At 37.2% G+C, this 25,846-nt stretch overlaps 1 protein-coding gene across 1 annotated transcript; it reads right to left on the bottom strand.

Moving 5' to 3' along the window:
- Positions 1-1,970: 1,970 nt before the first annotated feature.
- On the bottom strand, positions 1,971-13,850 carry LOC125224879 (venom allergen 5.02-like). The gene is made up of 6 exons (XM_048128382.1): positions 13,701-13,850; positions 9,981-10,099; positions 8,021-8,102; positions 5,324-5,505; positions 4,364-4,461; positions 1,971-2,146 (listed from the first exon to the last, which is right to left on the bottom strand). Exons 1-6 carry the CDS (start codon positions 13,765-13,767, stop codon positions 2,044-2,046), a joined length of 651 nt encoding a protein of 216 aa, XP_047984339.1. The 5' UTR covers positions 13,768-13,850; the 3' UTR covers positions 1,971-2,043.
- Between the last annotated feature and the right edge of the window lie 11,996 nt (positions 13,851-25,846).

Genomic DNA, 25,846 nt, shown 5'->3' with positions numbered 1-25,846 from the left:
TTGTTTTAAGGACCCTCAGTAAATAGAAACTTATTTCGTGCCTCAAATGTTTCTTTGTCTTGTGCGATGTTATGGGTTTTTTTTTACTTTAAGCAGCCATTAATTAAAATTTTGATAGGCCATGTAGAGATAAACATCTGCTGTAAAGTGTTCACAATTTTATGTCTTTGAAACAGTAAGGTAGAAGTACCCGCGGTGTTTTCATTCAAAAGAAATAGTAAATCCGATGTACTTAGGATATGTTTAGGGAAGTTAACGATAGAGGGCGTGAAAAACAATTTAACGCAAACTGACGCGTACAAATGTGGTACAAATATACCGTAGTGCAAGTTGTCACTACATAGATGTCACTGTTACCACTGCAAACTGGCTTACAACTTGGCGTCGTAAAATGTATAAGTATTTTTTTATGTCCAAATTTTTCTCTAGATGTCGCTGTACCGCCTGCAATCTAGCGTACGATATTCTATAGTTAATTATAAATAATTATGTAATTAAATTGTAAATATTGATGTTAATTTTGGAATTGGGAAAATAAGTTCCTTTTTTTTTTGCTCAGATTCATAATGAAAACATCAAACCTATTTAGAAATTCCGCCATAAATATGTAGCGTTCCATGTTTAAAGGGTCCTTATGTCTCATGTGCTAGGAAACTTTAGGCATGGAAAGTCACATGAAAAGTTGTCGTAACTTAATAATAGATGGCGCTGCATTCGGAAATCTTGACTGATGACTCTATACCATACTATTCAATATACCTACTCTATGGAAGTACCTACCAGTGGCCGATACGCTAACGCTCAATACTCGTAGATGACAACCTTCTGTCACACTTAGGTAAAATTAGTAACAATGACCTAAGATTGAAAGTGACATCTAAGTAGGTAGGTACTAACTTAGTATAGGTACTATCGAGCACTGGTACTTTTTACTTTACTTTTTAAACTTAAACACGTACAAGGTGTAGGTACTTAGCTGAAATAGTAAACGAATACTCGGTTTCGTATTCTGATTAAGAAGATTTTGTTTTCAGAAAAACAATCGGGGTTTCGTTCATTATTAATTCTTTCAATTTATTTCTTTATTTATTGTTATTTTGTGCGTCTGTAATGTTATCCAGTTGTGATGTGACATTATGTGACTTATTCTTATTTTAATTAATTGAAATCATTTTGTCATAGAATGAAGAAAGCTCTTCAGATGGACATCATGGACCGATATACGACCTTCAAATCTTCAAGAAAAGAGCGTACACCCATCTTAAAGGTCGGCAACGCACCTCCAACACCTCTGGTGTTTCGGGTGTCCATGGGCGGCGGTGATCGCTTACCATCAGGCGACCTGTCTGCGCGTTTGCCTCCTATCCAAAAAAAAAAAAAGCTTTTGTTATTAGCTTTTTGTGTTTATTTTATTCTCTTATTATACAAATAAAGGTGCCGTAGCCGAATGGCGTTTCTGCGACGCGCAACGAAAACGAAACGCCGTGAAAGGTAGTCTGGCTCTGTCGCGCCAATACGCAAGAGCGATAGAGATAGATACCTACGAGCGTTTCGTGAGTGTTTGTGCCATTCAGCTACGTACCCTGATTTCATCACTTACGGTTATTGCACTTATTGCTTTAGCTTACGCAGTTGCCTTTAGCTTTATTCAATACAAATACCTAATTGAAACCATCCGGTGCACCCGGCATATGATTTTGTCACTACGGGCGTAGCAAACTTTATCGCGTCATTGCGTCCCTATCGCACTTACACGTTCACACGTTCACGTTCGGCGTTGTGTCACTTTCCATCAGGTGCGACTTGTCAATCACACTGGTCAGGTTTTGATAGAAAAAAAACAAATTTTGCGAAAAGGACAGCCTGGCGTGATAGCCTTTATCACGCGACCATGCTTGCCCGCTCGGTTTTTTTTATTGTAATCAAACATAAATAAGTACAAGTAAAGGGATGTAAAAAAGTAAAAATACTTCCAAAAGATGACATTTATTACGAGAGGAAAATTATGAATACGTTCGTTTGAAGAAACAGTTCCCTATCCACTTAACAATAATTTCCATAAGGTCTATGACAGGTTTTGTTCACGCATCGAAGATAGCCAGCGGCCCCGGTGCTGCTGTAAGGAACTTGGCCGAGGTAGTTGCCTCTGAAAACGAAGTTCATTCTTAGTGCAGTTGGGCATTTTCGCGAGAACAATCACCAAAAATATTTTTTCTAAGGTAGGTAAATTTTATGTTTTTCCTACTCAAAATCACGAGCCCTTTCAATCCAGAACAAAAAAGAAGAGACAAAAAAATAGTCCTAAAATTTTCTATTATTTTGCATACTTTCCACTTTGTAACCGCTGTAGGTATAAAGTGTTTGAAAAATGGTAACGAAGTGGAAAAAATTTGGGACGCTTTTTTCCGCCTAGTACGATGAAAACGGCTCGTACCTAATTCTGAGTAGGAAAAACATTAAATTTACCTATTTGAGAAAAAAAAAGTATTTGAATCTTTTTTCGCGAAAATGCCCAGTTCCCATACAGGTGGCAGTTTGGTTGCAGTCCGTCTATATCGAATAGCCCTTATCACATATGCTGCCATTAGACAAGCATGAAATGATAAAAAACACAAATCAAATTTTTAACACAATGAGAGAAAAAACAACCAGTTTTCATGTTCGTTCAACAAGTTTTTTTGGTTATAATAGCGCCTACGTGCTCTTTAGTTGAAACAATAAGTTAGATTTTGTTAAAAACTAGTACATTCTACAAGTTACTCGTCATTTGAATCAACAATATATTTGAATCAACAAGTCGATTTTATAAAAGCAACACGACACAGTCATATTGTTTTAAACATATTTTTGGCTGATTCAATCAAATATCTTTTCACAAGTTTGATCTTGTTGTTCGAACAAATTCGACTTGTATCATCAATATTGTGATTTATTCCGTTTACTTTAAAATACTTTTGATTCAAACGGATAAACCCGCAACAAGTCGAACTTGTTAAATTCACAACACAAATTTCTCTCAGTGAGCGAATTTTTATAGGAAAAATTCACACCTCCGGCAGGATTTGAACCTGCAGCCCGCTGGAACAGCCGGCCAGCCGCTCAGACCAATAAACTACTTCGCTTGCGTTTCACCAAGTTTTTGCGAACTCTTTTATTTACTTACAGTTACATTTGAAAACAACTCATACTTTGCTGCTTACAGTTACATTTCCCCATATTTGCTGCCACGGAATAGTAAGGCACTTTGCGACTTAACTGCTAGTTGTTCAACACTACAGTATGTTCAATGTACTAGTACGATTTATTTTAAAAAGTGGAGAATACAGGAAAGAACTTGACTTTGAGTTGTGGGTGTTTTACACGCGCTTTTACTTAAATTGAAGAGTAAAGTACCTGGCTACCTAGCCAACGTTACTTTACGCGATCGTTGTCATAGGTAACGTAGTTAGCTCTCTATTGCCACTACGCCCACAGTTGCGAGTTTTGTGTCTCGAATGAAATCGATTGACCACTTTAACCCTCATGCGCGGATCCAGGGGGGGGTCATGGGGGTCATGACCCCCCCCCTGGAGCCTAAGTTGGCCATACAAATAGACCACGTGACCCCCTGGAGCCCCGGGCCTTTGCCACGTGACCCCCCCCTGGGCACGAAGCTGGATCCGCGCTTGTTAACCCTATTAACTAAATGACTGTCAATAGTAGAAGTTTTGATGTCTTTTTAATTTTATTATAAAATACGTAATTTGCCAGTGCTTCAGTCAGTTCTTTCATTGACTTGGGTCCACTTGCACCAACCACTTAACTCAGGGTTAGTGGGCTGTCATCTGTTAAATTCCATATAAAATGGTGGGTTAACCCTCCGGTTAACCCTCCATTTTCGTTGGTGCAAGTGGCCCTTGGTACTGTGGAGAATGACCACAATTGGGCCCACGGTGTTCCCTCCCTATGAACAGACAAGTTGTATGCCCGGAGTGGTTTAGTGGGTATTCTCCTCCCGCGCTCCTCACTCGGAGGAGCAGCAGGTTGATGGAGCGAGTCCCACATATCCCCCGTAAGACCTTGGCCCCTTTGAAGGCTGGGGGAATGCGTGAACGCATTCCACTTCACTTTCCATCAGGTGCGACTAAGGTCAATCACTGGTCAGTTTATAATAAATAAAAAAAATAAAAAAAAATAAAAAAGTGGCCCTTGGTATTCTATTTTATTGATTATTCGCTATAGTGTTTTAAATATGTTCCTACACATTTATATTCCACCATACTGAGTAGAACTTTTCGTCGGCAGTATTTTCTAAAAGTTCCATTCGCCTCTGCTTGTAACTCAAACAATTCTAATTAGTCCAGTGCAAAAAGGTGTAACTTACGTGGGGGCGTAATTACACACAGTCAACGTAGTGGTCCACCCGTTTTCCTTCTTCTGCGAGATCCCGCAGCCAACATGAGTGGATTCAGCCCACACCATCTAAAATTCACACAACTATATTTATAGTGATTTAAACTTTCACGATTATTACACATAATTATTTTTAAAATCGGGACTTAATCGCGTATGACTATATATTAAACTGACCTCCAACGTTTCAGGGACGGCGTTGTCCCCGTGGTCTCGGAGAAGACCGTATGTGGCATATGTAGTCATACGCGATTAAGTCCCGATTTTAAAAATAATTATGTCCCTTTCTTCCCGTGGGTGTCGTAGAAGTCGACTGTGGGATATCGGTTAAGTTGTGGCGTAGGCGAGAGGCTGGCAACCTGTCACTGCAATGTCACAATTTCGTTTTCTTTCAACCCCTTTTTGCCAAGAGTGGCACTGAAACTTGAGTAGTTCATGTGCTCTGCCTACCCCTTTATGGGATACAGGCGTGATTGTATGTATGTATGTATGTATGTTATATATTTATGGTGCTCCCGCTCCGACACTGGCTGTTGTAAATGTTATATAAAATTGTGTGACAGGGACAGCGTAATGTCAATGCCATCGCGCTGTGCCTGTTACACAATGTTATATAAAATTTATAACAATTGGGTGTTGAAAAATACTTAGGCATAAATACGAACGTACAGTCATTGAAATACAATTATAGTTATAGTAAAATATCTATGATTATAGACTATAATCAAGGTTAAACTTATGTAATTGGTAAAAAAATTAAGAAAACAATATTTGACTATTACTTAAATTACAGGTAATTTTGTAAAGTATCCTCAAACCGTCTGCTGCACATATTTTTTGGATACTATGCTATCGTAGGACGTGGCTAGGGAGTTATAAAATAAACTATTGACTTGTAGTATTATTGTGGGTTCTGTCTATTTCGCATTACCTGCGTATAATGTCCAATAGGTCGCGGCGTGGTCAGGCTGTACGGCTCAAATCCGTAATTTGCGTGTTCCCCAAACCAGTCGTCCAGGGCCTCGTCGATATTCGGAATAACTGGCACATAGGACGGCCTCGGCAATGTATTTATGAACACATTTTCGCCTATCTGGCCCCATCTTTGTGAGCCTACAAAGAGACAAAGGGGTGACATTCACATTCGTCCAGTTTCGCAATTCAATTCACTGATTGTGAAACTGGTAAAGTACAAAAATATGTATACAAGAGTTTAAATAAATAAATATTATAGGACATTCTTACACAGATTGACTGAGTCCCACGGTAAGCTCAAAAGGCTTGTGTTGCAGGTACTCGGACAACGATAAATATAATATACAAATACTTATATACATCCTGTGGGCCTGTGTGGTGACGGGTTAAGAATTTCACCACTGTGGGATATGGGTTAAATTGTGGCGTAGGCGAGAGGCTGGCAGCCTGTCACTGCAATGTCACAGTTTCGTTTTCTTTCAACCCCTTATTTGCCAAGAGTGGCACTGAAGCTTTAGTAGTTTCATGTGTTCTGCCTGCCCATTTATGGGATACAGGCGTGATTGTATGTATGTATGTATGTTATATACATAGAAAACATCCATGACTCAGGAACAAATATCTGTGCTCATCACAAAAATGAATGGCCTTATCGGGATGCGAACCTGGGACCGCGGCGTAGCAGGCAGGGTCACTACGCGCTAGCTAGACCGGTAGTCAAATTACAGGCTTAATTTACAGGTAATATTTTTGACACTGGCTATATATATATATATATATATATATATATATATATATATATTTGTTATACTGTACATGATGTACGTACAATGTAAATAGTCTCTTCGCTTACTTTGAATAAAATTGTACTTGTAATAAAAATCGTAATAACTAAATAATACTTTTCAAAAATGAGATAGCGGATGTAGACTCGACATCATTCATAGGCGACACCTTTTACATCTGCATGATGTATCTTGATGGGGGTAATATTTTTTGTTTAATTTGTATTATTAGTTATTTTTTACGTGCCCATTCTATTGTATTCGTAATGCGACATTGTGTATATCACATTGCTAGAGGTTGCTTACCTTTTTCAGTATTTAGGGGTATTAATACTGGCTGGTTACTTGGACGATACTTTTTCCGTTACGAGTTTGACGTTGTTTGTCAGTTTAATCTTAATGTTTATCATAAGTCATAACAAATTGAACTCGTACCTAATTACAACCTAGTCATTTTGAATGTTGGGTTTAAATTTGCTTACCGTGATTAAATTACCGGGATTTCCCGGGAAATCAAGAACCGGGAAATACCGGGAGCATGCCCTAACTGTTACGTTTTAACTAATATAGCTTGGATTCGTTTATTTAGTAATCAAACCTTGTGTACTATGTTCGGATCGATACAAAATAAACTTTGTTCTAACGTCAGTGACGGTGTTGTTATTCCAAATCGTCTCGCTATACGTATTATATCCATACTAATATTATAATAAATGGGAAAGTGTGTGTGTCTGTTTGTTTGTCCGTCTTTCACGGCAAAACGGAGGGATGAATTGACGTGATTTTTTAAGTGGAGATAGTTGAAGGGATGGAGAGTGACATAGGCTACATTTTGTCTCTTTCTAACGTGAGAGAAGCCGCGGGCAAAAGCTAGTAGGGCATAATTGTGAAAAGGCGGATAATATAAACACGCTTTTATCCTTTATTTACTAACCAATCTAACCATCCTCATAAACTAGGAAAAGCGACGATAATAATAACTTTACGATGAATCTGAATTACAAAGTAGACTGTAGTCTCCGATTCGGGGCTATTTCAAGAAGTCTGATCCTAATTGAAATGATAGCTGGGTACCTAGCCAACGTCATAATCGCTTACGCTTCGTAAGTGTATCGTAGCTAGCTCCGTATCGCTCTTCTGTAGTGACGCGACAGAGTCAGGCTACGTTTCGATCGCCACGAAACATCTACGATTGTCACCTCGGCTAGGTCGGCAATCGTAAATTCAGGGAATATTCATTTCGTCAAGAGCTGAACTTAATGTACCTGAGTATTACCATATTGGGAAGTCTGTAGTTGGCGTTTATTTCTGATCAAATGGCAATTTTAGATTTGAATGATTCACGGTTACCTTTAGTACCGTTTCGTAACTAAAAATTGGTAACCAGCTTCGAAACGGGAAAAAAATCTCAATTCGTAACTGACTTCAAATTGGGACTTCCCCATTACCGATTGGTAGCCACGTTTGGTAACTGAAGAAAGAAAAGAGCGATGCGAAGTCGACTTTCCATATAAACGTGGTAGTCATTTTACGTAAAATTTATGTATGAAAACAGATGTTTTTTTTTTAAATACTTAATTAAAGAATGGAAGTAAGTCGAACGTACGCACGTACGCTGCTATAGTAATAATACATCGGAATGTTTATAACCATTTTCCATAATGTGAATATACATACCTACATGGAGGATGTTGAAGATTATGTTTTTATGGAAAAAATAGATCAGTATTTTTTTAATCTGCCACGCATCACATGCGCATGCTGTGTTGAAATATCGAGAAATAGCTCGAAAACAATTAATAGTAACACAACAAAATATTCCCGTTTCAACCCCGTTCAAAAAGTCTAGTAAAAGGTAGTTTTATTACCAACGGTTTTAATAGGATTATGACCGAAAATCCCTTGTTCAGCCCATTTAGCCGCTTTTTCTGCTAGTTCTTCGTCCCAAACCTGAAATAAAATAAAATTCGATAAAGTTTGTACTTTCACCTAATAAAATATTTGCTTAGCGCATAGTTAGTTGTAGTAATTATATTAGTTAAGGGTATTTGTAAAATACTGTACCTACCTAACATTCTTATAATAAAATCAGTGTTGAACTAGCTCGCGTGTTTTACTACATTAGTCATGATGAAATAAAACTGTAGAAGCCCATAATACGTTTATGAATGCATTTACTGCTTAATGTTTATGTTTTTTTTTCTATATGTGCAGTTTTCCACATTCTTAATTTTCTTTAGTCAACTGGTTCACCATGAACGATGTTCGAAATCTACCATAAATTAAATGTACAATCGACTACAAACAGATATCCACTTTATCACCTTATTGCTTTGTAATAAGGTGAAAAAATGTATACATCTCTTTGTAGTCGACTGACCTACCTATATAACGTTATCCATTGTTTCAGTACATTAATTTAACCTTGTTTTGGGTGTATTCAAACAATATTGTTTGTTTCAGTTTCACACAGCTGTTTGCTGACGCAAATGAGGTACCCGCCATTAACATTAACTTCATAATTAGTTTTGTATGTAAGTATATTAGCAGTTCAAATTGATTGTATTAATAAAAAGAGCTTACGTATTTGACGCATTGAATTGCACTCAATCAATGTCATGCGTATGTATAGTAGCGACTTGCGGGCGTGCGCTAGTATGCATTAGTCCCTACGCTAGTATGGCGACGGTACGATTAAACCATACGAAATCAAACCTTCGATATGGAAGTGACGTCGCGCGACCGTATCGACACGGCGTTACAAATAAAGCGACAAGCAAGAGGTTTTATCACGCGACCGTGCTTGCCTGCCTGGTGACAATGGTTTTTAGTAACACCCAAATTAGTGTTTAGTAGTGACACGTACAGAGGTAAATTACTAATAGTTAAGTAGGTACAACAAGACATGCTTAAGAAAATTGTGAAAAAACTTTACAAAACGCGGGTTTAAAGCGGAAGCGTGTGTTACTCTGAAAACAAAGCACGAAAAGAAGTTGTGAGAACTAGTGTGAAATGACATGTTAGGCGGATAATCGGATTAAACCTAGTCGCATTACACTGGTGGTATACTTCATATATATAAATCAATTTTTAACTTCTTTGTGAATAGGAATATACTCTACTTTGGTACTAAATAGAGCATGAAAGTCACCGTTTTGGGCGGTGTTCACACATAGACATTGCACATCAAATTCCCAAAATTTGAAATACCTTTATAGTCCAACATGGTACAGTCAACCAATTGGAACCCTAGGCCTATATAACCATGTCAAAATGACACGCAGTTTATTACTGTCTGATTTTAACGTCACTATGACGTAGTTCTACAGTGGCCTAGGGTTCCAATTGGTTGACGGTACACCCACTGCCGACAAACGTTGTGTCCGTTCATGAACTGTTGTGTGTGTTCGACCTGTGAGTGACTTTAAATACTTATGCTATATTTTACTTTTGATTCGCAGCTGTGCCGTTACAAACGACTTTAGATGTGTCACAATGTTGACCGAATGTCCGTTCGGATAAGAACTGGTTGGCTCGTTGTGTTCGACCTGATGAGAGTGACTTTAAATGCTCAGCAGTGGGCTTCTGCTGAAATTATGATGATGATGCTGGACTTTAGAAGGTTAGAACCCACCACGTATATTCATGTTAGACGCTGTAGGCTGCCGGGGCACGACGCCGCGCGCCAGCAGCGTCTCCTGACAGACGTTCACGAACTGCTTTATTTGACTTTGGTCGGAACTGTGTTAGAACACGTAGGCTGCCGCGGGACCGTCTGTCGACGAAGGTTGTGTTTATTTTACTTATGATTCGGAGCTGAGAACCTACCATGTATATCATGTTGGACGCCGTAGGCTGCCGTGGCACGGCGCCACGCGCGACTCTCTGCCGACGAACGTTGTGTCCGTTTACAAACTGCTTTATTTGCGCACATGACAGCTGCAGCCCTGATATTAAACATAAATGTTACTTCGTCATCAGTACATAAAAATACAATAATACTTATTGTTAGACAAGAAAACACTTGTAGGGAATCCTTGAAAGCGCGCGGTTATTTTATATGATGGTCACAATGTCGAACGCTTGCGATCACGGAATTCATGAAAAATTACAAGGCTTATACTACAGTGCGTTATGTACTTTCTCAACATTCCGCTGATCGTACACGTACAATGCATTAATAAAATAACCCCGCGTTTGATAACCCTGCTCATAACTAGTAACAAATCGCACGAGCTATCTGGCTAAAGCTGCGAGATTAATAGGACCGTTTTGAGGAGCACCAACTTCTCTCGATTTGCATTGTCATTTGCCTCCGGTGCATTTAGCCCGGCGGCTAATGAATTTTGTACCAGCGCTAGGGTTGCGAACATTGCCAGTTATTGAAACGACCCAAATGAAAATTTCAGATTTGTTCATCCCTTACAATTCTCCTCCATCATTTCTTAGAAGTTTTTCCGGCTGTCCGTCTTTTGACATGACATGACTGTTTTGATCTTCCTTTTAACTAAATATGATTCTAAAAGCAAAATAACCCTTTTTTTCCTTTTGTTTATACATACGTTAGTATATTATGTATTTACACTCTGGTTCGCATACCGCAGAAGCGCCTTGGGTGGCTGTTTATAAGTACCTAACTAATTTTTTGGTGAATTCTCCTACCGCAGAATGTGCGAACTTTAGTGTGCTATTAAGAGAAGTTTTTGTATAAAAAAACTATACAGATATAAATCGTTTAATACGATACCTACCTCACTCTACCAAACTTATACTATTAATTAAAAAGTTCGCTCCAGCATCGAATCTATTCTACCCGATGCAATGTTGATTGTGTTGTTACCTAAGTGCCGTAGCAAAGGTTGTTAAAATTGTTTTCAATAGCGAATTTTGGAGCAAAGGATTCTTGGAGGATGTACCTATAGTTGTTATTCATTTTAGTCACCCAGTTGCACGTGCACCTGCTATTCGACGACGCCCGGAGCTGTGAGATTAGGGCAGAGGCAGAGGGCCTACCGCGAACTGAAGGCGTAAATTGCGGCCTTATTTTCTTTGTCACTCTAATTTGGCGATTTTAGAAAAAAATATGGAAATAATTCACAAAATCTGGTGTTCTTGAACTCGTTCTACTCAGAATTGACAGCACTATCCATGTCCCCTTAAAAAAAAGAAGTTCTGTCAGTGACTTTTATTGCAATTGTATGTTGCATCAAGTATTGGAAACTACAATTTTCATAATTATATTTAAGGTAATGGCGCCTATTAACGTGGTACTTAGGCAGATTTCAAAAGATACCAAAAAATTAAGGGTATCAAAGCTCATTAACGACCACAAATATTTTTTTTATGGAAGAGTATTTATTGAACTATTAGTTTTGAAGAGTTTTAGGATCATTTTAGTTTATTATATGTCATAAAATGATTATTGAAGCCAACATACCTAAATTTTCTATTACCGTGGTAATGAACAGGTTGCAGTTCTATTAACGCGAATTGAGATTTCATTACCGAGGGTATGAATGACAGTGTTTTTCTGCCATCGGTAAATAGAAACCCATCTCAAAATTCGGAGCTTAATACCGACGGTTGAATATACAAATTATGACAAATACATATACCTATACTATCCTCCTTTATGAATACCCACAGAAGACTCAGTTTCACCTAAGAAATCTGTACTTACGGTATACTAAATGTCATATTTTGATACAAGACTAATATGTCGCTCGGTAATAGATACTTCTATAGGAACCCATTACCGACCCAAGCAAATATTGCATGGATCGGTAATAGATTCTTATATATTCTATTACCGAGGGTTATCTTATCGTACCATCGGTAATAGGCATAAATTGGAGTATTATAAAATCTAATTCCGACCCATAAAAACAAAGCCATACAGATGTATTTTCATTACAAATCAAAATAAAATATTGCAACCTTATATTAAAACCAAGTGTACATAACTGGTAAGTAAGCATCGGACTTTATGTCAATGTTTAAAAAAATTGACAAATTAACGGTTTTCATAGAAACTACGAAATCAGTCATGAAGTTTTTGCTAAAAATTAAGGTTTTGTTGAATAATTTTCATACCGCGTAAATAGTTCTTTGATAGCGTGAATAGATCAAGATTGAAACAACTGTAAGACATTATATAACTGATCACATATACTTAAAATAAAGCAAAAAGAACTAATATCACTACTTTAACTATTACCGTGGTATACCACAGTAATAGAATCTACTCACGAAATGGCGCCTTTCACCGCTGTCTTTTAATTTCCACTTTAAACACATTTCCAGGCTAAACAATACGTAAAAAGTACTCAGAAGTCATGTAGAAAACTATAAACAATAATTTGAAATGCATAACTTTCACCTGTTTGCCATAATTATTACGTAAACTACTAAATGAGATTAGAGTTCACTTAGGTTTAGCGTCACACGTCAGTATGACACAACCTCTTCTCACGGCCCCGTGGCAAAAACTGTCAAATAGCGAGCGTCTTCTTTCATTCACACTCTCTATCGCCTATATGTGCGTTAGTCAACTAAACAGGCTTCCTTTGTGTGAGTAACTTTTTTTATGAAATTGGTCGGTTTGCCTATAAAATGCGTATTTGTAAATGCGGCGGTAATGGACGTCGATTTCGATACCCGCGTTGATAGCCGCCGTTACCTTATTGAGTTGTTATTTAATATTTTCGAGTCGCTTTTCCGTTCAAGGAAAACACAGAGAGGAAACCTTCACGACCATCACAAACTAGTGTATACGATGTCGAAGTCCTAATATTTCTTGTCAAAGACATTTTGACGGCTCATGGGTATAGCCGTCAAAATGTCGGAATATGGAGTTTGGTGTTCGCGGTAGGTCCCCAGGTTTTAAACTGCACCACGTTCGATTTACATGGTCATGAGCCGCGGATTCATTTATGTCGGAGTTAATGCATTTTGAACGAGCGTCATGGACGGTAGCCGAATGCACAAACGCTCACGAAACGAAACGCTCGTAGATATCTATCGCTCTTGCATATTGTCGCGACAGAGCCAGACTGCCTTATCAAAAATTGCCTTAACAAGTTTTACAAAATAAAAAAGTATCTGTTTTATTGTTATAATATTTTTATACATTATAAATATATTCATTTATTCATTTATTCCATTGTAAATCATGTTCATTTGTACAGTTTGGTATTACATTTGGTCAGGTATTACATGCAAAATTACCCTTAAAGTGTATACAATATCGGATTTTAAAATAATATTAGCCTACTTTCACATTAGCCTACTTTCACATATAATTATAAAAATAAATAAATGTAACTTACTTTGTGGATTTACACTATAACAGTCATAATAGAAAGCAGAAAGAACAAGAAAGATCAACAAAAACATTTTACTTATTTGATATTCACGCAAAATATATTAAAATGTATATCAAAAGTAATAACAAGTTTTACAAAATAAAAAAATATCTGTTTTATTGTTATAATATTTTTTATAGGTACATTATAAATATAATTATAAAAATAAATAAATGTAACTTACTTTGTGGATTTACGCTATCACAGTCATAATAGAAAGCAGAAAGAACAAGAAAGATCAACAAAAACATTTTACTTATTTGATATTCACGCAAAATATAAATTAAAATGTATATTTTTAACGTCTAATTACTCTGGTATAAAACTTTAAATTGTGAATGATTACTCACAATTTAAGTATGTAACATTAATAATATTATTCTCGTTCTGTAAAATTAATCATCCAATTGTGTAAATACACACACTCTGACAGACAAATAACATTTGCATCTGTTACTCATGATTGGGTAATTAAATACACAATCACCCACAGTTTAAATTACTCTTATGTGTAGAGTATTCCGTGAGATCTGGATTGCGCGGAGAGTTGAGACGCAGCTGAAAATTTAATTGAAATGTGAAAAATGGTTTAAGTTGCCCTCTGGAAATCCTTTTGAACTAAGTCTTACGGATTTTTTTAATTTGTTTAGAATTGCAGAGTACTTGCTAATTTTAGTAATATTAAATAAATATTCAGCTATTAGTCGAACTATAATAAAATGTATGCTATCGCTATAGTAAGCGTAGAAAAATGTACCAACATTAAAACAGTAAAAGAGATTAAGTACAATCATTAAAATTGCAGAATTAAAATTTTAACTAGTGTACCATTTCGCAGATTCAAACTTACTTATGTATCTTACTCTATCTCTAAATAATGTAATGTTTGCCAGTGCATCTCGTTCTCATAGACGACATATGGGTACCGACTATCTCGAGCGAAATGAGTTTACAAATTATACTTAAGTGACGTGATTTAGACATCGTTTATCGAGCACTTGCTTGAATCGTACCTATATAATTATATATTACTTCTCGGAACGTCGATAAAAATAAATCATGAAAATCTCTCTTGATAAAACTGCGCTTCCAATGCACATGTAAAATATGAGTTGAATGGGCAGTAATTTCCCTTGCTCGCCGGAGTATGTGGCAGGGCGGATAGATTGGCGAGCGAGGGCGGAAGGCGAGGGCGGGCGCTTCCGGCGGAGCCTTCCGGAGACGCGAGCGAACTTGAATACTGGGTGCATGTCCCTTTATATAACTAGTGTTTAACTAACAGATCGAATTCTGCATATAATAAATCATATTATTTCGTAGCAAAGACATATGTAACTCCGTATAGACAGATAAATCCTAAGATAAAAAAACCGGCCAAGAGCGTGTCGGGCCACGCTCAGTGTAGGGTTCCGTAGTTTTTCGTATTTTTCTCAAAAACTACTGAACCTATCAAGTTCAAAACAATTTTCCTAGAAAGTCTTTATAAAGTTCTACTTTTGTGATTTTTGTCATATTTTTTAATCATATGGTTCAAAAGTTAGAGGGGGGGGGACGGGACGCACTTTTTTTTCCTTTAGGAGCGATTATTTCCGAAAATATTAATATTATCAAAAAACGATCTTAGTAAACCCTTATTCATTTTTAAATACCTATCCAACAATTGGCGTGATTGATATACATATTGGTACAAAATTTCAGCTTTCTAGCGCTTACGGTTACTGAGATTATCCGCGGACGGACGGACGGACGGACGGACGGACGGACGGACAGACAGACATGGCGAAACTATAAGGGTTCCTAGTTGACTACGGAACCCTAAAAAGTATCTCAAAACCATACAGAAAAAGGTACGGTGACCTAGATGGCGTTACACCTTTGGGGTAGGCTCGGCTAGATGGCTCTTATATTAATATTTGACATTTTAATACATATCAAGCTAAGAATATGGACCAAATTGTCAAAACTGAGGTTCAAAAGTTGTAAGCCTGTCGAGAGATGGCAGTCTATGCTCTGTGATTACACATTTTACTTTGACAGTAACTCTCTATAATACTCGATCCTCTTTGTTTAGTAGGTAGGTAGTTTAACTTTCGTTGTTGTAACAATTCTAGACTTCTTTAGTTTGGGATACAACTAGAGTCAGTCAAGACGAGTTGGCATCAGTTCTGACTCCATTCGTCTGTCTTGTGTTTGATACTGATTGGATGACATAACAACGTAGATAACAGATAAACAAAAACGTTTCAATCCTCATTATATATAATTTATAATTTTCTTTAATTTCTATTATTTCTCGGAAAATTCAGGTAAATATAACTCAATAAAATGTAGTAGCAGTAGCAGCAGATCAACAAGAATAAGATCTGAAACATAAAAAAATGCGTCCTCAGCTTCCACTTAATGCTTGTGGGTGAAATGTTAAACATAATTATTTTGTCCTGGTTACATAAGATTTTAGGTTTACACATATAATACTTAACTATTGAATACTAGGTTTAATACATAATACTAATAAAAAAAAATCCTTAACAATAAAAAAGCCTTAACAAACTACCTAAATTAGTCAAATAACCTACTACTTTATCTACTTCTACTACTTTATCCTGGTTTGGTTTAAATTAGATGACCACTCGATGTTCACGGAGTAAAGCATTTGATTCGTCGCCGTACCACCCCGTCCAGTTGCAAGCAAATTATTGGTTTGTCAACTTACCGATAGATAGTACCGACATTGATAAACATTGATTCGCTCGCTCCAACCCTTTGAGGAGTTGTTATTAGCTTGGATAGTGGTCGGTTTAGCTTCTATTTCTATTTATAACCACAGAATATATAATAGTACAAGTACAGAAGGCCCACTGCTTTGATGTTCACGACATGCCGCCTTTTTAAATGCCTACAAAATTCTTACAAAGAAACGAGCCGCACGTGCGCGACGTCCAGCGATAGGGTTGCCTAATGCCTATGGATTAAAACGAATGAATACTCAGATAAAATGTTATACTATTATATTCAAGTCTTGGGTACTTTCTAGGTATATCTATAGTATTTATATATTTTTGTTTAAGTTCCAACATCACAAGCCTTATTGAACCTTTCCGGGGTACTTATTAATAGTAGATCTGTGTAAAAATGTCCTATGGTATTTATTTTATTCATGATATCTATTTAACTAAGCATTATTAGCCATTCCACAAGCGGACATCGCATAAGAACCTTAAAAACAACTCGCGATGGACAGTAACAATAGAACGTGCGAACGTGCGTTCCGTGAGAACGCGCGCCACCCCTGATTAGGCCGCGAACTCGGGGCCGCAAGCATGTACTTGCAGCGCGGCGATAGAATCGCGGAGTGAGCCGCCCCTCTTATAACCTACAGATAGTACAGAGTAACTAGTAACCTTGTGATAACTACTCTTCTAAGTTAAATGTTTGATTGAGTTATTATTAGTATGGTTTAACCAAACCTGAAGCGTTGAAGCGTTAGTGGGCTAGCGGTAAGACCGTACAACTTTCAATCAAGAGGTCGCGGGTTCGAACAACGGCTCGTACCAATAAGTTTTTCGGAACTTATGTGCGAAATGTCATTTGGTATTCGCCAGTCGCTTTTCGGTGAAACAAAACATCGTGAGGAAATCGGGCTACTCCCAATAAGGCCTTGTTTACCCTTCGGGTTGGAGCTGTTGGAAGGTCAGATGACAGTCGCTTTCGTGAATCTAGTGCCAACGCCAAATTTTGGGATTAGTTGTCAAAGCGGACCCCTGGCTCCCATCAGCCTAGGCAAAATACCGGGATAACGCAAGGAGGATGAAGAGTGAAAGATTGCAAGTATTGCAACACAACTGCAAGTTGTTTGGGAATTATAATTAATTATGCAAACTGCACGCTAACTGCAGCCCTTATTAATTAAAAATGTGGTACAGTCAGCTAAATCCTAGGCCATTCTAGAAACCTGTCTTATTGACACCGTGATGTATTTGTCATAGAAGTCACTTCGACATGCTTCGACGTTTCCTGTGAAAAGGTTCTACAGTGGCCTAGGATTCAAATTGGTTGACTCTGACATATTAAACATGTAAAATCGGGTAACTCACGTAAAATTGTCGAAGGCCGCTCGACATGTTTCGCTCCGTAACGAGGAGCATTTTCATTGAGTCTGCGTCGGGATACCATTGGCTACCTTCGACAATTTTACGTGAGTTACCCGATTTTACATGTTTAAATAACATGTAGTTTGTGGTATTGCGCAGAGTACTCGTATTGTCTCGGAAGCTTCGACGCGGTGTCCCGGCGGACACTCGTTACCGCCACTTGTGTGCTTGCGGCCGTCGACAGATATTTCTTTGGCAATGTCGCCAATGTCGATTGGAAAATGTTAGTTTACTATATAAAATACGCTTTCAATCAAATGAATCTTTACAACTAGGGAACAAATCAAATTATTTTATTGATTTTTTTTATTTTGCTCTTTTTCAAGTAGTCACACTACTATATATCACTATCATCACTTCATCACTATCACTACATAGTATAAAACAAAGTCGCTTTCTCTGTCCCTATGTCCCTATGTATGCTTAAATCTTTAAAACTACGCAACGGATTTTGATGCGGTTTTTTTTAATAGATAGAGTGATTGTAGAGGAAGGTTTACATGTAGGTATAGTACCCGTGCGAAGCCGGGGCGGGTCGCTAGTAAATTATAAATTGAAATAGATATCATACACGAAAGAAAAAACGACAAGGCCCACTGGTGGCCGAGCCGGGAATCGTACTTGGGTCTCATTCTTCAGCTTACGCGGCTAACGTCATTACCACTAGACCACCAGCCAGCCCGAACCCCAGTACCCGACGAAATTTCTCTAGTATAAATGTTATCTCTGATAAGGCTAGGCGCCTTAGTTAACCAACTCTAAGGGCGAGCAATTTGTGCTTGCACCTATAATTATGAATCCTTTGCAGGACCAGGGTGGCTAGCCGAATGGCACAATCGCTCACGAAACGCTCACGAAACGAGGCGCTAGTAGATATCTATCTCTATCGCGCTTGCGTATTGGCGCGACAGAGCCAGCGGCGTATCGCTTTCGTTTGGCGTCGGAGAAATGCCATTCGGCTACGGGGCCAGTGGGCCTTGTCTTGTATGAACACAGACTTGTGTTGAAATACTAATTGATTTGTGAATTTGCATGTAGTAATTTTCATCATCGTACGATATAATAAATCAGTCTAGATTTCGCTTTACAACAGGCGGACAGTATGCTTGTTTGCCACCGACGTAGTATAAAAAAACTACAGCATGATCGTTTACCTACACATCATTAAAACCAAGTACATAATCATAAACACAATTCAATAGACTTTGGTTGTGGAACAGTCATCCTCACGGTATTTGCCGATGCCGCTCGCAGGCTCTCGTTGGCTCGTTACCGCCGCTTGTTTGCCGCCCGACAGATGGCGCCGCAAATTACAGGACCTCTAGTTATGCCTCTGATGACGTCAATTACAATTGTTTCAGACGAGTCTGTGTTCTACCACCAGTATGTCCTACTAACGAACATTAATTTGGTTTTTACAAAATAACTTCAAATAATTCTACAGTAACGTTTCGTACGAGTATGTTCGTCTGCGCTACCTAACATCGCCGAGTTAGACAAAAGTTGCCATAAATTAAATATTAACAGTACTAGCCTACAAAAAGCTGCTAAATAGAGGTAAGAAGTATTTTTTGTGGGTGGCAAGATTCTCCGAACAACCTGCTGCTAACTTCGTCAAGTTCATGATCAGTTAGGTTTTTGTCCGACACCAACCACACGTTTTTTTTAAGTCAGTGTTTTAACTTTGATTTTATAAAGTGATACAGAGCAGGTAATGTTAAATTTTTCACAATATTATGTGCTATAACTATTTCTCTTTCATATGGAACTATAATTTAATGGCTAGCTTACGTATAGAATTTACAATAGAATAAAACGTTAGTGAAGGTAGTTTTCGTCCATCTTATTGCCAAATTTCGCCTACCCTTGGTCAAATTCGTTGTGACACATTAATTTGTTGAATAATATTACCTATTTTTGACATCAAAACCAAAGGTAGATTTGATCTCAATTATGAAATAATAAACGGAAAGAGATATGATTAGAGATAATAATCAACATATTTGACTTAAAAACCATTACTCCCCTTTACTTGACCAGTTGGTCTTCCTAGCATCTTCACAGAAAATGTATGAAATAACGTCAAATCGACGCCGAACTTCGCCTACAGCCCATTTTTTAAAAAATGAACTTAGTTATGTGTGACTAAAGTTCATTTTTTAAAATTATTTTATCCTACTCTAAGGATATACGACTTAACGTGTTTGAGTCACAGAAAAGTTTGTTCTAAGCGATAAAGCATGCCATAGGCGATTTTAGGGAAATACACCCAATCTTCGCCTAACACCCTTAAGCCCGTTTATTACCAAGTTAACCAATGAAATTTGAACCTTTTGAGGACTATACTGAAGGTTCAGAGTACTTAATGTAGTTTTTTGCCAGAACGGACTAAAATGTCTCCAAACTTGAGTGATTTTTTAGAAAAAGTGTCAAACCCCAAGCGAAAATACGAAACTTTACGGTATGTATACCATCATACGATCTCAACTTTTGTCATTATTTTTAAGCTCATAACTTAATATTTACTTAAATTTCTTCATGTATCTTTATTATAATTATTATTGATAATAGCTACTAGGAGATCCTTATTAATGTAAATTGGCCTATGTTTTAAAAGAAATATAATTTTAATAAATTACTGTTTAATCAATGCCTTAACGTACTCATACTACTAACGTTATCGTAACGTACGACTAACTTTCTTAACGACTTGATATTTTTTATTTTTACGTATACGTTCACTCATAATCAGAGATCGGACGGATTTGCGACATTCTTAGTGACTTACGTCATTTTAATGACTTTTAGTATGAGATGACGCACAAAAATCCGATCTCTGCTCATAATGAATATATTAATGATTCATTCACTTAAAGCTTAAAGTCAGCAATCATCCTCATACATAAATTATCATCTTGGTCATAATTAAAAAAAAAAAAGTATTGTTTTCTTGATTTTTCAACGTTATTTATGTACTCGTGGGAACCTACATAAATACATTTAACCCGAAATAAACGTCATGTATGAAATTATTTAATTTATTCTTAGAACCTTGCAGACGTAAGATTCCAAGAACAACTACATCTTTATACAGGTACACTTGCTTATTACTTTTATAAGGCAATTTAACTTATTACACGTGTTAGGAAAACGCCTAGAATTTCGTAACAAAATTATGAATTCTTGAGCGAGTTTTAATAATTTCCAGTCATGCCGCGGCTCTGCGAATAATGTCGCAACTTATTAGGAGTTATAAAAGCATCCCACTCACAATTGTCATCTTAAATAAGAAGGTATCCACTATTACATTTTCATAAATTAAGCAATATTAAAAGATGGAATCTCTGATTATATCGATCGTTCTTTTAGCTTAGAATTTAAATTGCAAATCCGTCTTCCATTCATTTTCTCGACGATTTATCTTATTCTTTACCCTTAAGATTTTGCTGTGATTTTCAATAGAGACGGTTCTTATTTAAATCGAAGGAATTCAATTCTTTCACGTACACTTAGCCTAGCCGTATTTCTGTGTAAGGAGGTTTTGATTGAATCCTCTTTTTGCGTATTTGCGGAATGATGAGTTTGCCTTACGGTTCCTATTGTTAGCTGCCTAAAGTGAGTGCTCACTTTTTTGTATGTTGTACTGATTTATTTTTAAATTATTTAAGGGAAAATTTGAAAAATTCACACCGGCAGGACTTGGACCTAAATATATTGCATTGCCGGTGCAATTGCTATGATGAAATTAGCCCCGGCAATGCAATAGGTCATCGGTTCGAGTCCTGCGGGAAGTATGATTTTTTTTTATTTATCTTTTAATTTAAAAATATGTGGTGGATAAGTTTTGTGCCGACTTGTTATATAGGTTGCGAACTTTATAAAACGATAACACATTTAACAAAAAATATATGGCTTACAGGGAATTTATAGCACATTCCAAAGTTTCAGTCTTTCAAACACAAGCGTTCGTGGTTTCTGAGAACGAGTTTCTGAGAAATTCCTAATCCTCTTTTCATTTTATGAGGCAAAAAGTTAGTGTAACTATCGCGGTAAACGAAGACAATATTATTATAAACTCTCGCCTTGTACACATACACTTTATTAAGTAACTTTTTCCCCTCACTAGCTCGGAAACACGTGTTTTGTCCTTTAATACCAGCGGGTAAAAACGCATTTTATCCAATAGTGGGTAAACTAATTTGACCTTGAATAAAGTCAAATTAACTGCTTTAAAATTGATAAAAGTAGGTGAATCTAGTAATAAAGATGATTTACCACGTCCTGTGGAACTACTGGAAGCAGTGATAAACGCATTTTTTGCGTTGTAGTTTCCTCGCTATAGTGAGGGGAAAAGTTTTGTGTTACACTCGGGTGCAAATGTATTTTACTTCTCGTGTGTTAAAAAACTCGCAAGTTCAGGATTCTATTCTCGAACCACTCGCTTCGCTCGTGGTTCAACTATAGAATCCTTTCGCTTGCTCGTTTTTCAATTCCACACTCGGCGTTAAAATACAACTTTGCCCCCTTGTATAACAAATAACTATTACCATATTTGACATTTCAACTCGGACGTAAATCATCCGTGGCCACAGTTGGTGCAACCCAATTTGTACGATGAAACGTTGGCGTTTAACAATCCGTTTTCAATCCATACTAATATTATAAATGGGGAAGTGTGTGTATCTGTTTGTTTGTCCGTCTTACACGGCAAAACAGAGCGACGAATTGACGTAATTTTTTAAGTGGAGATAGTTGAAGGGATGGAGAGTGACATAAGCTACTTTTTGTCTCTTTCTAACGCGATCGAAGCTGCGGGCAAAAGCTAGTATGTTAATAAAACTATGAACACTATGAAAAAAAAATCCTATCGCTATTAAAGTACATACTTCCTTAAACTGACGACTGTATTCCTTAATAGCCGTAGGCAGAGTACATGAAAGTTTCAGTGCCACGCTTAGCAATGAAGGGGTAGAAAAAAACGAAATTATGACAATGCAGTGACAGCTTGCAAGTCCATCGCACACACCACAATTAAACCCATATCCCCCAGTCGGTTTCTACGACATCCACCGGAGGAAAGTGGAAAGTAGTCTTATAATGAATCTTATCATGAATTTATATTTTACTATTTATTATATTATGGGATCTTTATTTACATAAACATATTTACATAGTTATATAAGAATACTGTTCATTTAATTTGTATCATAATAGGTATAAAAACCCGAGAATGTAAAATGAACTGCATATTAATACATTATGAGCTTACGTCTCTTTTCTACGAATGGATGGACAGACGGACATCGTTTCGCTAATAATGTCCGTTCACACTGTCGAAAAACTATTCCAGAGAAAGTTCGGCCATTAAAAGTTGTACGTACCTAACTTGTTCGAGTTAAGTTAAAAAGAAACCAGATAAATATCCCTGAATCGGTCGTAAAATATGAACGTGTGATTTGAACAAAGTACTTAGACTTACGAGCAAGTCAAATCGAACGAATACAGGCCCCGTAGCCGAATGGCATTTCTACGACGCGAAACGAAAACGAAACGCCGAGAAAGGTAGTCTGGCTCTGTCGCGCCAATACGCAAGAGCGATAGAGATAGATAGCTACGAGCGTTTCGTTTCGTGAGCGTTTGTGCAATCGGCTACGCACGCTGATATTTGAATGATGTCGTTTACTTATCCTGTACAGTCAGCTGCAGAGAAAAGTAGACCCCCTTGCATATAAATTTTTATGGCAGGGGGTCTCCTTTTCTCTGCAGCTGACTGTACCTACATGATATTGTGATACGATATCAGTATTATAATTATGTACATACAGCTGTATTTTCTACTGGGATTTTCATGTGTATCTGGGATCTTTTTGAATTACATTCTTGCATCATTTTCAAAGTGTGTATAGAGACAGTAATGCTTGCATTACATATACATTTTCCAAGTTCCAATGCAGATTCAACTTTTTTTCTGGTCTCTTCAGCATACCATACACTGGATAGATGGTGGCAATCTTATCGTCTTCATTCATTCATTCATTCATCAGATTTGAAAGGAAAATGGAAGGTTACAATTGGGCAGATATGTCTCCAAATTAAATAGATACGAAAACGTAAAATAGTAATGCAGGCCTCTATTTAATTTTGCGTTATTTTTAAATTCAAATCGACCTAGTCTATCTGGTGTATACTTGTCAGTATTTAGGTGCTTTTATAACCTTATTCCATATTTTCGGTCGCGATATCATAAAATGTATATTTAAAGATGCTATGAGTAATCATTCCAATTATTACTCATCCCATTCATTGTTAAATAGTCCAGATTTTAATTTGAGATTGGCTGAAGCTAATTAGGTACTTCGACAATGATTGTTGTTCTGAAACTAAATAGGACGTAGGTAACAAAGGATTTCAATTTTAACGGAATTAAAGGAGAAGCTCAGACGGGAGCTTATCTTCTGTGCAGACTAAGATAAATTTAGTATTTGGCATCAGAGAACAATAATTTTATTGTTCTCTTACTACTTCTGCCATTCTTCTTATTAAATTATTTAGGCACAGAAGTACTAATTTTGGATAGAGTAGGTAACAGAAAAAAATCCAGGCATTTCTATCTTTTCTTCTAGTTATTTGATTAATACATTGTTGATAGAGTTAAATTGTGAGTGTGTTTAGTAAAATGTCACACTGTCGGTTACTAATTAAGGCGAGATTTACTTGTGTCTTTATATGAATAAACTGACAAAGCCGCTTTATTACTATTACTTTCACGATTAGTCCGTTTGGTTGAATGAATACCTAACTCAATACCACATTTATCCCATATACATTTAAGCCGCCACCTTTGATTTTTGCCTTTGAAATCCTTCCGACATCGAAAACGCACTAACGGTGTCATCAAGTAAAGTCTCCAGTTTGTTCATATTTCTCATTTAACCTTAGTATTAAAAATACCCAATACAATTATACAACTAAGGGACCAATTGACTATTCTGCTAACAATGTCTAAAAGAAGTAAGTTGTAGATACACGCAAAAGTAGAAACATCTTTTACAACAACAGCTTTGCCCGAAAACTTTCTATTTAACTAAGATTATTAAGAGTTCTATACATTTTGTGACAGTTTGTTATGTGATCAGAAGATTGATAGCATTCCTTTTGAAAAAATGGGCAATCCGCTGCCGAGGAGTTATTTTCGTGGACCACTTCCACTTGAGGCGCGAAGATAAATCGAGTCTGTAAAAACTTTTATTTTGCTCCACCTAGGAGCAAGCCGTAACAGCTTGCATTTATTTTATAAACGATATGGGAAGAAAGGTACTGTACCTACGCAGCCTTTAATATTTCGAGACCCTCGTATTTTCTTTGCGAGGCTGCTAGCGATATTAAATAATAGACGGCTCTTGTGATAAAACGTTATGTGCTAGTAAAGCAGTTAATCAACGTAAAACTTTAATGATTTTCAGCCAATAAAGCATCTGAGTTCCGTTTAAAACCTATTATAAAGTGTTTGATAGCCTGCTATTCAAGTTTCTATTATATTCTTTAATATTTTTTCTACTCCCGAACTGTTATTCGCCATTTACAGGGCCGTGCATAGATCTTTAAAACCCTACATAAAGGTCTATTCCCCAAAGCCAGCGTCCACCGGCTTTCCGCGCATGCGCGCAGTATCGAAAAAACTGAAAACGCATTGTTTGGCTCTGTAACCATGGCAACGCCTTATAACGACACTGCGCGAGTGCGCGGAAAGGCTTTGGGCAGCCGAGCTGACAGGGCAAACCTTTGCGTCAAAATACAGGAAGCAGTGTGAATTTCACGAAAGTTATTCAAGAAAACTATTAAAAACTATGTGCATGGTCGTAGAAAAAGTATTGTATGCAACGGTGTTTAACTGAGTCAAAAAATACTCGTGACGTCTCAATAACAATTTTCGGCTTCGCCTCAAATTGTTACCCACGCCACTCGTCTTTTTTGACCTCCTTTAAACGCCTGTTGCATAAAATACTATTAGATACTTAATATGCTATGCACATTTATTTTGCGTGAGAACAGTGTTATGTTTTAAGTTCTGCGCTGCCGCTCGCAATTACACTACTTAGGCCCACTTGCACCAACCATTCAGGGTTAGTGGGCTGTCAACTGTCAAATTCCATACAAAATGGTGGGTCCAACTCTCCAT

This window comes from Leguminivora glycinivorella, chromosome 3, assembly GCF_023078275.1.
Source record: "Leguminivora glycinivorella isolate SPB_JAAS2020 chromosome 3, LegGlyc_1.1, whole genome shotgun sequence".
In the NCBI taxonomy this organism is placed as follows: Eukaryota; Metazoa; Arthropoda; class Insecta; order Lepidoptera; family Tortricidae; genus Leguminivora; species Leguminivora glycinivorella.
Note: the sequence above shows the minus strand (reverse complement) of the source record. Positions and strands in the feature narration are given on the sequence as shown.